This window comes from Parambassis ranga, chromosome 15 (genome assembly GCF_900634625.1).
Source record: "Parambassis ranga chromosome 15, fParRan2.1, whole genome shotgun sequence".
NCBI lineage: Eukaryota > Metazoa > Chordata > Actinopteri > Ambassidae > Parambassis > Parambassis ranga.
In genome coordinates this window covers 2,318,765-2,331,389 of record NC_041035.1, presented here as the reverse complement: position 1 = coordinate 2,331,389, position 12,625 = coordinate 2,318,765, and the positions used below count along the sequence as shown (strand labels likewise).

Genomic DNA, 12,625 nt, shown 5'->3' with positions numbered 1-12,625 from the left:
CAACTGTACTTCTGTATGTCACATGTGAGGCACATCATTACGTCTACTTAATTTCCCCACAGGGATTGATAAAATAAATCTTAATCTTAGCAGCCAAGTTGGTACAGCTTCTTGCTACATGACCCCCACAGTACTGTCAATATTGCCCTTGAAAAAAAAATGTAATAATTTGAATCATGGCAAATGAAATGTTCTAATTTTAGCAACAGTTAGGTTATCTGCTCAGCCATGATGCAAACTGTTTGTAAACTCACTGACATGTAAATAAATGAGTTCTAAAGGAGTAGCAGCATCTTCAGCTCGGCAATGACACTATATCAAGTATATCTTTTTTCTGTAGAACATTCTGTAAAAATAAAAATCGGCACATATCATCCACATATTGGTCAACATATACACCAATACCAATACATCTGTGAGAGGCCAATATTAGCTGACCGTGGCCTCCCTCCTGTATCAGTCACATGGTGAAATCTATGTAAAGATGAGCGACATCCCACAGGAGCATTTTTCTCCTTTAAATGAGCCCAATCAAGGATAATCAGCGCCTGTCGGAGTGCTATGCGCAAACACGACTGTGTATGAGGTGTGTGTTCGGGGGGCCTCCTGTGGGGTTAATGCCTGGTATTCAATGACAAAAGCGTGGACCTGTCACCCACACATTCATTCAATGGAAGCACATGAGCTCCGAGTGACTCACACCTGCAGTCCACTGGTCCACTGCTAAAGGTAGATTGTTAAATGAGAGTAGGGGAAAAAGAGAAAGTGCTGACATTTCATTCCAATCACAATGACACTTTACAGCCTCTCTGGACCCCCCATCTGACAAGCTCTCATCTGTGGGGTCTGCATGCACGGACACAATGATACTGATTTCATTGTTCCATTGTACCTAGGAAGCTGTGGCAATCTAGTCTGCTTTCTGTGACCCATGGAGTCCGTATCAGCATTGACTTATTAGCACAGGATTCAAACCAGTAAAACTAAAATCCATCACTAACACCTCCTCCTGTCAGACGTTTAGCATTTTCCATTCTGTCTTTTTGGGCTAATCAAATGTGACAGCTGTAATTTTCTGCTGTTAGACAGATTTTCTCCCAGCAGAGATGTCAGGAAACTCTTTGAGCCCTTTTTCAGTCATCAAGAATGTATTCCATGGCAGATGAAGGCGGTACACTGCAGGTTAAACTGGGCTATAACTAAATGCTGCTGTGCGCAGTCAGAGAATGAATCTAAACAGTCTGCAAAACACCATGTGACACTGATACCCTCTCCAATCACATTTTCACACATGACTCAAATGCAAATATTTGTCTATGTATCTAATAAATCCAGGTCTTACTTTATTACACATGCATTGTATGTGCGGCACACCTACATCACACCAGCAACCTCCTAAACATACACAGCTGTAGATAACACTGCAACCGACCGAGTAGCAGTATTACTGAAGTACAAACCTCACGTCTACAACAAATATGCTATGATATGTTCAATATGATATGTTCACTTACCAACTATACAAAGCAGATTTTGAACTTTGAAGCTTATACAGGCACCATCAAAGATTACATTTGGGACATTTTACCATTCATATAAGCAGTATAGCTGTCACTTCTTATTCATTAGTGTTATTACTATATCTATTTCAATGTTAAATACTATTTTTTGCCTTACATGAGAACAAAACCAAAAACCTCCCATAACTCCCAACCCATAAATAACCAAGCACTCACATTTCCTTTGAAACAGCAGATCTCTGCTGTCATCTGCTTATGAAAGGGTGAAAACCTGACTGGTCAAACTGTTGCAATAAAAATCCATCATCAAACATGCAACTTCCTCTTTTAGGAGGAGTCCCCATTAAAGCTGACAATACACTGCCCTGCAAAACTATCCTAATGTATGTACATGTATTATTTGCATGTGTTTCCAGCATCAAAAGTACATAAGAAATGATTCTGCCAATTGTAGGTTCTACTGTTCTAGGATGGTACGTTGGGAGTGACCTTTTCCTTAGTAAACCTACAATGCAAAATAAACAATCCTAGCTTATATCGACTATTCAATCAGCCATAGAGCATCATGATGTCACATTCGCCCCAGCCACCTCCTGTAATTTCTCATAGGACTTTCTAAATAACACCAAGCATGTTTGTGAAGTATTCTGCACATTATAATAAAAAATTCAATTGAATGTCATGTCAAGAATGTCACAATAGTAACAAATTAAGTTGAATAAGAGACCTAACACTTCTGTATTTGAAGCTAAACACTCCTAGAGTCGATTGGCACTCTAGGAATAGGTTGTTTTTTTCCATCACAAATGTTCTGTGACACTATTTGCACTTTGATTATCTCTATGCCATTGACAGTTATTGGGGACCATTTTTTGTGTACCTACTGTTATGCAAATAGATGTTGAGCTAATACTGAACATTCTACAGCATAAAACCTCTCTGGTGTGATGTGACCACATGGAATTACAGCACAGATTGGTTTAATAACAACCTGCTCTTACATTTCGCATTCCACCTACTGTTGTTCACTATGTAAAGACCCCCTAACAACTTAAGTACAGCACCACCATTTGCTGCTATAGATGAAAGAAAATCTAAAATAATGGTGCCGATATACACTTCTGTGCTTCCTTAATGCAGCTATAAATGTGAGGCATTATATCAGTCCGGTGTGATAATAGAGTGGAGCGTTAACTACAACCGTGGCTGCATACATCGTTAAAGTGAAATATAATTATGAGAGCGTACACCTTGTCCGTCATTCGGGCAGTTCATTCTCAGGAAAAATCAAAAACAGAGAGCAGACAGGCAAAGTGCTTACCTTATTACAAGTCGATTAAAACTGAAACATATACCCCATTTACACTGGGGAAATCAATCCAGCTTGAGCGGGATTTGGGCCGTATCTGGTTATATCCTTTTTCTGAGTGTGAACACTGCGAATCCAGCTATATCCAGCTTGATTTCAATCCACCTCATGGAGGTGGATCTAGCTGGATTGACTCAAATGTGGCTCAGGTCTGAACGCAAATGCAGATAGCGAATCAGTCTAGCGATGTGATACTTCCGGTTAGCGATGTGCTACTTCAAGTTCACGGGGAGCGACACTTGACAAAAAAACGCACGACGCATGCGCACACGTGGTCCTACCGTGGCATGAACTGACTCTGTATATTGTGAGGCGCCACCTAGTGGTCTGGAGGACCACAAACAAGCCGGATTAAGCCGGATTGAGTGCAGACACGCTTGTGTGATAGCCAGATTTGAAAATAGGTCTGAACGCATCCAGCTTAAAGGCTGTCTGGGCTCAATCCTACTCTAGCTGGAATGACTTTCTCCAGTGTGAACAGGGCCTATGCTGGATACGTTCAGACCTATTTTCAAATCTGGCTAGCACACACTTGTGTCCGCACTCAATCCGGCTTCATCCAGCGTGTTTGCTGTCCTCCAAATAACTAGGTGGCGCCTCGTAATATACAGAGTCCATTCAGGCTGCGGTAGGACCGCGTGTGCGCATGCGCCGTGCAGTTTTTTGAAGTAGCATGCCACTAGCCGGATTCGCTAGCCACAATTGCATTCACACCTGAGCCACATTTGAGCCGGCAGTATCCAGTTTGATTTCAATCCGGCTAGATCCACCTACGAGAGGTAGATCTAGCCGGATTGAAATCAAACTGGATACTGCCGGATTCGAGGTGTTCACACTCGGAAAAAAAACATCTGGATAGTCCCGAATCCCGCTTTAGCCAGATTTTTTTCCCCAGTGTGAACGGGGTATTAAAGACTATCCAGATACAATCCTACCCTAGCTGGAATGACTTTCTCCAGTGTGAACGGGGCCTTAATGTCACAAAGACACAAAGTAGAGCTCCAATAATGAAGTGCAATCTGACCATCAGATCAGGGTTGTGTAGTAGGGGACAGAGAGAGAGAAAGAAAGAAAAAGCAACTGCAAGGGTGAGAAATCCATACACTGTATTCCCTGATGACTGCCAGCAGGCCATTTGCACCTCATATTCTGACCACTTCATCACACACACACTTCCTCCCTGTCATGTAACTGCTGTACTCCCTGCATTTTACGTCTGTTTACTGCACAGTGGTGTCTGCGTGTTTCTGGGAAGTGACAAACATTAACACATTACAAAGACTGCGTGTGGATGTTGTGTGCCTGGATAACCCTGTTGTGCATGTATTAAATGTGCAAAACAAGGTCAGTTCATCTGTGCTTAGCACAGTCACTCACAGCTAAGTGGAGAAGTTAATCCGTGTGTACCGTACTTCATATCTTTGCCTTTCTGCATACTCACTCATGGACAGTTCATAATATTACTATCAATATGCAACCGATCAATATTTTCATATTAAAATGATTAAATGTATGTAAATGTGAAGGGTGCTGATCATACTGGCAAGACAACCATAACAACAACCACCAATGAATTATGACCTCAATCTGCAAATCCCCTTTAGATCGAGAGAACATTTTGTGTCTTTAAAGGAGCAGTGTGACAATTTCAAAAGGACTACAAACTAAAGTTGTCAACAAAGTGTAAAGACGTCAGTCTTAGGCCAGACTGATTTAATGTGCCAGTTACATGCCAGTATAGCATCCAGTCAGCCCAACAGTAATGGAAGGTTAAAATGCCACACCAGAGTGTTTACTGCACAGCATCATCTAAGTAGTTGCAGTTTAAAACTAGTTAGTTTGAGCAGGTGATTGGATGAACCATCTGTCAATCATAATATAAATCGGGCTACTTTAAACCATCGACTAACTGAACAGCCAAAGGATCTTTGAAAGCTGAAACAGTTATCATTCTTTGTAAGCACACAGCTTGAACCCTGTCGAGATGGACTTGCCTCATATGCTTCCTCCCTGGAATAAGTGTGGATGTAGCAGACTACACAGTGAGAGCTTAAAGAAAGCTGCATTATCACAGAAACATGATGCTATGTCATGATAGTGGCCAAGAAAGCTCTGGTACTTAAAGAACCAGATGGTAGAAACCAAACCTGACCTTAAAGGAAGGAGAATATCATGCTTGTGACAATGCAACAGTGGTGGAGTCAACAGGCAAACTGTACTTGAATTGATCCTGTAGAAGACTGTGTGTTGATGATAGTGGTAGAATAAGAGCAAGAGAGGGTGAAAAAAAAGCAGGAAAGCCGAAAAGCTGCTGCGTAGCCGGGATGCTAGGAAGGGCAAAAGGGTTACAACTACAGGGGGATATACTGAAATGATAGCTGAGTGCCACCGAAATGGATGGAGAGAGGGGCAAGATGAGAGAGTAGCTGCTGCTAGATGGAGGGAATGATAGAGAGAGAGTATGGCAGAGGAGGGACAAATGGATGGATAGAAGAAGGAGAGACGTTGTTTTGTGCCTGCCTCAGATTGGGGGGGTTTTGCTGCTCTCTGTTCACACAGGCTGACCCAGATGCAGCTGAATTAGACACAGTCCCATGAGGGTGCGAGGGTGTGTGTATGTGTGTGTTTGCGGATGACAGTGGAGGTATGAGAGCTTGAGGTACACAGAGATGAAGATTGACACAGTGTTCCTATCAAAAGGTGCTACACACTTCAATACAACAGTCAGACATGGAGTTTTCTTTTTTAAAGGATTTATATAAACACATTTTATTAGACGTGCTGAATGGAAGGTGTTGAAGCACCTTCTGTGCTTTATATTAAAGGTATGCTTGTGTTTACATGATAGTTTAAGATGCAATTTTGTTTACAGTCATAGCAGCTGAGTACCACACTTGTTAATGGCAAATGAACACCTGTTTACACATCAAAGAGACACACAGTAACATTTATTTTGTACTGGATCCCCGCTTGTATAAACCTAATGAATGGAAGTTCAACAGGTTAGCTCCTATAGCTCCATTTGTCCTCAAGCAGGTCAGGAACAAAAGCTTTAGCTGCTAAATACTTGACTAGCTAAAGTTTGACTCATCACATCATGGCTAGTGTAAACTTGTGTTAAAAACATTGCTGCTTCCGCATCTTTGCTTCATATGCATACATTTATGATTGTCTGAGATAACATAGCAACTCTTAAAAAAAGGAAGTGGGAGATGATACTTCTCTAATAACAATGGCATGCTTAACTAAACCACACACTGTAACTCACTTCACGCTAACATCCTCAAATGTTAAAGCACAAACCCATGAGAAGCCAACACAAGAAACATATAGAAACTGTATCTGTTGACAGGACAAACTGCTCCAATACAGTCAGCGGTTCAAGTGTCAACCAGGACCTCTCTTAGTAGAGTGTTCCTGAGCTGGCGTTGATGTCAGAGGGTGAACAGAAGAGGTGACAGTGCAGCGCCCTGGTGTGTGCCAGCATGACAGCATGTCTGCCAAGCAGTGTTGCAGCTTTAGATACTACGTCCTGTATTCACACCACCAATGTCCTGAACTGCTTGCATCACAGATCAAGGTACAGGAACAGAACCAGTCCCTGACAGGTCTTCTTTACCAGCCAACCCCTGATCCAGGCCCTGATAGATACCAAAGTCTTATGAAACCAGAAGGAGGCATGTAGAGGAGGGGACAGCTGAGGTGTCCCTTTGTGTCCTTCCCTGTTCCTGACCTTTTCATCAGTATCTAACATACACACAAACACTCTGCATTTATAGAGAACATTCAGTTTGTTTAGATGAACAGTTTAGTCATTGTTTATGACAAACTGTCTAGTCTGGCATCCAGTGGGACAAAATATTCCTCCTGTGGGCCGCTTACCTCTGCAGCTCTGTCAGCATTCTCTCTAGTCCAACTAGCTAATTAATGGACCTGTCAATCACAAATAAAGGCACCACCCAGGGAAGAGCGGCAGTCCATTTGAGGGAAATGTCAGAATCTGCCCACTGGCAGCAGGGACACAAGATGAAAAATGAACACAGTGAACAGTGCATCAATGGCAACAAAACAAATCATTGGCAGATGATAATAAAGTGTATACTCTGACTGGATCAGTATTTCTTGAATGCACCCGAGAACTGTTCATATCCAGAGGATTGTATTTTTAACTTCTTTCTTTCTTTTCTTAAAGAACTCAATGTTCTTCTTTTGAACTGATAATTGTCTGCCTGTTCAGTGGGTGAACACAGTGAGGCATATAACCACTGTCAAAGCAAAAAATGACTGTGCAACATAAAATGTGATGTAGAAACCTAGAAAAGGACAATGGTTAGACAAACCAACAGAACTGCTTTGTCCTGCAGTAGGGGGGCTCCAGGGGGGCTGGAGCCTATCCAAGCTATCTAAAGGTGAGGGGCGGGGTACACCCTGGACAGGTCAACAGTCCATCACAGGGCAAGGTAACATCATTTCCACTACATTTGCTGTAATATTATCTTATGACATCAGCCATAAATAATGTCTTGAGGAATGCACCATGATACTGGCAAAACATAGATCTGACATAAAGACATAGATGGTAGATATTAATAGACAGGTATGTTGACACTGACTATACTGCCTTGTGTCATCTATGTGTGTGTGTGGAGGTATTAAATGTCACTGCAGAGGTATTTATTTGTATATTGGCAAACATCCTTTTCCATCCTTCTTTGCTAGTTATGTTTACTTTGCTGTAAACATGGCAGCATTAAATGGCCTCAGTCAATTAAATTGCTTGAAAACACTGTCACCATTGAAATGGTGATGATCGAGATGATGCTAACGATGATGACGATCCTAAAAGATGAGCTGTTTCAACAGTATAGACTGATATACACTTCCTGCCTCCTAAGTGTGCATCGTGTGCTGTAATCACAGCCACATTTACTGCTCTAGAGGCTTGTTACTAGCATTACTCTGTGTTGGAGCACATGCTGATTACATACCCTGCCTAACGGGCATTGGGTTTTTAAATGAAAAATACAGTGCAGCCTGGTTCATTTTCAGTTAGATTCAGTTTGTTATCAGTCCTTGATCACAATATCGCAGACATTGCAATTAGATACTGAAGCCCTGATCAGACCTGAAATTAGAGCGCATCTCCACAAGTGAATAAACACACACCATTGGAGATGCATATAAATGTGCTTTAACGTGATTAGACTGCTGCTGTGAGACTGAAACTTGGAATAAAAAACCTTAACAGGACAGAAAACATGTTTTAACCCTATACTAAAACCCAACGCTCTGCACAGAGCATGGAGCAGTAGGAGTCAGATTTCACATAAAAGAGACATGTCAAATATATCTGACTAAAATGGCAGCAACTGTAGGCAACATGCTAATATCCATACACATTTTAAAGAATACTACAGGTGTCGCAGGAGTGAGGGGAGAAACGTAAGGGTAGGAGGAAATGTTCGAGCAAATTGGCTGGAAAAAAATGGACATTTAACATATGATGAAGTAATAGCCCTGGAAACAGAACTGAACCAAACGCTCACATTCTGTTAAAACAGCCATGTTTCTTCGAACAAATGTGCCTTGTGATGTCACTGTGCTCACAGACGTTGTGATAAAGCAGAGTTATCCTTTAATCTGACTTGCTAGGAAAGCTTTTTGGGCCGCTGCACTCATTAGAAGCTGAAGAAACTCCCTGCGAGCTAAATGCATTATTAGTTTGGACTTTTTATGAAAAAGCTTGCACAGCTGATATTCAGAGAGGAGAGGGGGAAGAGTGGTCACATAACAGAAGATCAGGCAGCTCGAGCTGCCCTCTCTCCATCCTCTCGTTTCATCCTCACACTTGCTCTCTGACTCACGGCCGCCTTTACTCCCAACCTCACTTGGTCCACCTACACATGGGCGATCCCCCCACGTCCACCCCCGCTTCTTTTCTCTCCTTCCGCTGACCCTTTTCATCTCACTTTCTCCCTCCTCCTCCTCACCATCACTGCCACTGCTGTCCTCGTTTGCTCCCACTTTTGCTCTTCACATCAACCCCCAGCCTCCAACACACACACATACAGCCTCTTTCCCCTCCACTCCTGTCTCTTTTCCTTTTTGTCTAATTCAGCTCCAAGTCCCGAGGCTTTGTCAGCGCAAAGTGCTCCGTCTGTGCTCCTCCGCTCTCCCCTCCCATCCTCTGCTAGCGTGCAAAGAGACAGGGACCCACCGACAAGAGCTTTAAGTTATGTAATGAGATCATCTGGAGACTAATGCTGTATACCAGATATACCAAGCAGCCATTAGTGGCTGCTCCATAGCATGACCATTTGTCTGGTCAGTACACACGCCTTTTAGGTTTGTCACAGATGGATGATGGAGGGACTCAGCAATATTATAACATTGCAGAGCAGTGAACAGCAGTGGCAACACATGCTTACTCGTATGGGTAATCCTGCCCCCTATAGTGCTTTTGTCCTGCACAGATCTGGCTTTTACCTTGTGATTTCGGGAGGTGGTAGATGGGGTTAAAAGGATGGCGATGAAAATAAGGACAGATGGAGGACAAGGGGAGATGAAGAGTTGTGTGTGCTTGTCCACATGCCTGTCCATAGAGAAAGACACACACTTCCACATGTGTGTGAAAGCTATATGGATGGAAGAACTGGTCGCCCTGTGTGTGAATCTGTGTGTGAAAACACCGTCAATTTACACCTAGCTGAGGGGAGTTGGACATGGAGAGTCTGGTCTAATGACTGTACAGTTCAGTGCTGGAGTGTTATGAGGTGGCAGAGGTTATAGGACATTATACCAACAGTTAACCTCGTGCAAAAGCAGCTTACATAAGCATGAGTTACTCTGATTTTGATTCATTTTAGTTTTATTCCAATAAACAGGCTACTGTGGCATGAAATGACATATCTATATTGAACAAAAGAGTACAGAGGAGGATGTATGCCACTGTACAATATATTTGTTCTATGGCCCTTTACTTAACTACTAATATTCTAAGATCAGAATTCTGACTGTTTTCCTCCAGACTTCTAAGCTCAAACTTTAACTTTTTGTTAAGATATCTGACTTTTTTTAATACCAGATATCTAACTTTTTAATCAGCATACAGTGACTAAAATCAGATTTACTTTATTCTTAGACACCTAGGCGTATAGAATTTTGTAAAAATACGTAAGTTGAAAGTTTTATTCTGACTCTAAAAACGTACATATATTTCATTTATGTGTATGTGGGCTTATACAACAAAATTATAAAAAAGACGACTATTTCTTCACTTCTCCACATTGAACTTTACCTTTGGGAAACTTTAAATCTCAAAACTTTGAGAGAGTAGTCACATTTAAACAAACAAACTAACAAAACCACAATTATTTTGTGACTTTCATCACCTCCGATAGTTCAGAAAGTCTAATAGGGCTGTCACTGCTATCCTATGTCTGTAACAACACAGAAGACCTAATCACTCATCACATTCATCTATACAACACCAGACATAAGCTATTCCAATATAAACTAAAACGTGAGATCATTTTCTGCATTTATTCATCACTCAATTACGTAGTGTGACGTGCACACTTACAGCACATTTCTTTTCATTCAGATGCGTATTCTTCAGAGCACAGGTTGAGCTGATGTAAACACTGGGGATGAACACAGAAATGTCACACTGTGTACCCAGACTCGGGACATTTCCTGCATGTTTTTGTGAAGCCATGAGGGGGGGGGGGGGGTTACTGATGACAATTTCTTGCCTTCCGCACTTACATTTGAGGCATCTGTCATTCGTCTGATGCCTCTGTAATTATTTCACATGCTGCACGCCAAAAAAATAGAAGCTTCAGCTCACTACCAGCATAAAAAAAAGTGTGAGTCAACGCCTGATCATATTCAGCAACATTCACTGGACTGCTGACTCCACCATTAACAAGACCTACTTGGCAAAAGACACCAAAACATTGGCTGAGCTCAGAGCTGGTCCCATAAAGCTGCTGAACAGTCTGAATCCTCACACTATATACAAATGCACAACATAACTGCATCCTCTCAGCTTGTTTGAGTTCAGATGAAGAAGGCTGCTTGTCATCAGAACAAACAGCCTGCCAGGTACCCCAGCTGATCAAACCAGCTGTCTGAAGGCAAAATGGTAGAGAAAAGTCATTCAGGCAATGCAGAGCAGCACAGTCACTGCTACCATTTCCAGGGGATGATTAGTTACAGATGTTGAGCTACAAGAAGGCATCTTTCTGTTGTTGTGTTCTTTACAGTGATTGTTAATGTAAGCTGTGAAAACACTGCTGACAGTTAGCATTAACAGTTCCTGTGCTAATATTTTACATTTTGTACCATTTCCCATCTGAACATACACAGGTTTACTGTATGTTCAGCTCACATTGTGGAGCTCAAACATATCTGAAATGTACCCACTGTCAGTCTGTTTCTCTGCTCCCAAACTCCACATGAACATTAAAACAAACCAAAGCTGCAGAAAGAAGGGAGGGGTTAAACTGCCTCTCACCTGCTTTCCGTGCCACCGACTGGAGTCCCACGACGAGCCCCAGCAGTACCCCCGCAAAGCACATCTGGAAGGCGAACAAGTCCTTTCGCTTTCTCCGCCTGGCTTTGCTCTTCCGCCGATTCAGCATCACTCCTCCGGCAGTCTCCGGCATCCCTTCAACCACCACGCGGGCCATGGCGCTCTTCTCTCGGCGAGCGTTCCGGCGGAACCCCCGGTGGTGGTGCAAAGGTACGAGGAACTGAAGCGAGGAGGCAGAGACAGAGAGGTACGCTGTGTGAGCCCTGAACTCACTCGACGGGAGAAGATATGACTGGTTCGTCGAAGCCGCTTCGTAAAGCCCTCCAAAATGCACAGACATAACACTTCCGGTAGGACTTTCAAAATAATGCGTTCAGCCAGGGGCGTCTCAGCTACATTTTAGGCAGCAAGCCAACCCTTGTTTTATGTTACATTTTCTCGAAATATTTTTTGTGTCTTGGGGATATTATTGTTACTGGAAAATACGAACATTAATGCACAAATGAGCAACACGTCTGAGTCGTCCAATCCACCCAGTTTTATATAACATTATCATCAAAAGACATATAACAATATCAATACACAATTCCTCATTGTAGTATTTTGCCAAACGTGTACAAAATGACGCTTAATGTGGATACAGAACGGAACGAGATTGATTTAACAATCTGCAATAATTTAGCTGCTTTTATTTTGAAAATCTACCTTCGGATTCTCCCGGGTAACTTCGTTGCAATAGACGAAGATAGACGAGGATGTGCGATAAGTGCCACTCCACGGTGTCTGCTAGAGGGCGGGTCTCCTGGGTGAATAAGCCGGGACAGGAGTGGTGGATCTCGGGGTAGATGTTCAGGGAGAAGTGCCGGAGCTCCGCGGCTGTTTGGATGTCCTGCTGCTGGGATGAAGATGTTACAATAAGAGGAAGTAGGGGGGAGACTCTGTGAGAGCCAGAGTAGTATTGAACCAGCTATATATTTTTTACTCTCTTGTCAGTGGAGTGCATTGAAGTGTACAGAAAAGAAGTGAAGTGATCTGAAAGAGATAACAGACCGTGGGCCCGCAAGCTCAGTGCAGTGCGATGTCACAAAGACACACTCATTTGACAACACCAATAATATCTGCCTCACACTAAGATGCCAAAGTTATAGAGCAATTACATTCTGAATGAGCTGCAAATACACAAACCAAATACACACGTAT

General features: G+C 42.5%; 1 protein-coding gene across 1 annotated transcript in view; it reads right to left on the bottom strand.

Annotated features, from left to right (window-relative positions):
• The window catches only part of slc24a3 (solute carrier family 24 member 3), an 86,117-nt gene extending 74,411 nt beyond the window's left edge, over positions 1–11,706 (bottom strand). The window contains exon 1 of the mRNA XM_028423967.1: positions 11,408–11,706. Within this exon, the coding sequence (XP_028279768.1) occupies positions 11,408–11,582 (175 nt within the window). The 5' untranslated portion in view covers positions 11,583–11,706. The remainder of the gene's footprint in view (positions 1–11,407) is intronic.
• Between the last annotated feature and the right edge of the window lie 919 nt (positions 11,707–12,625).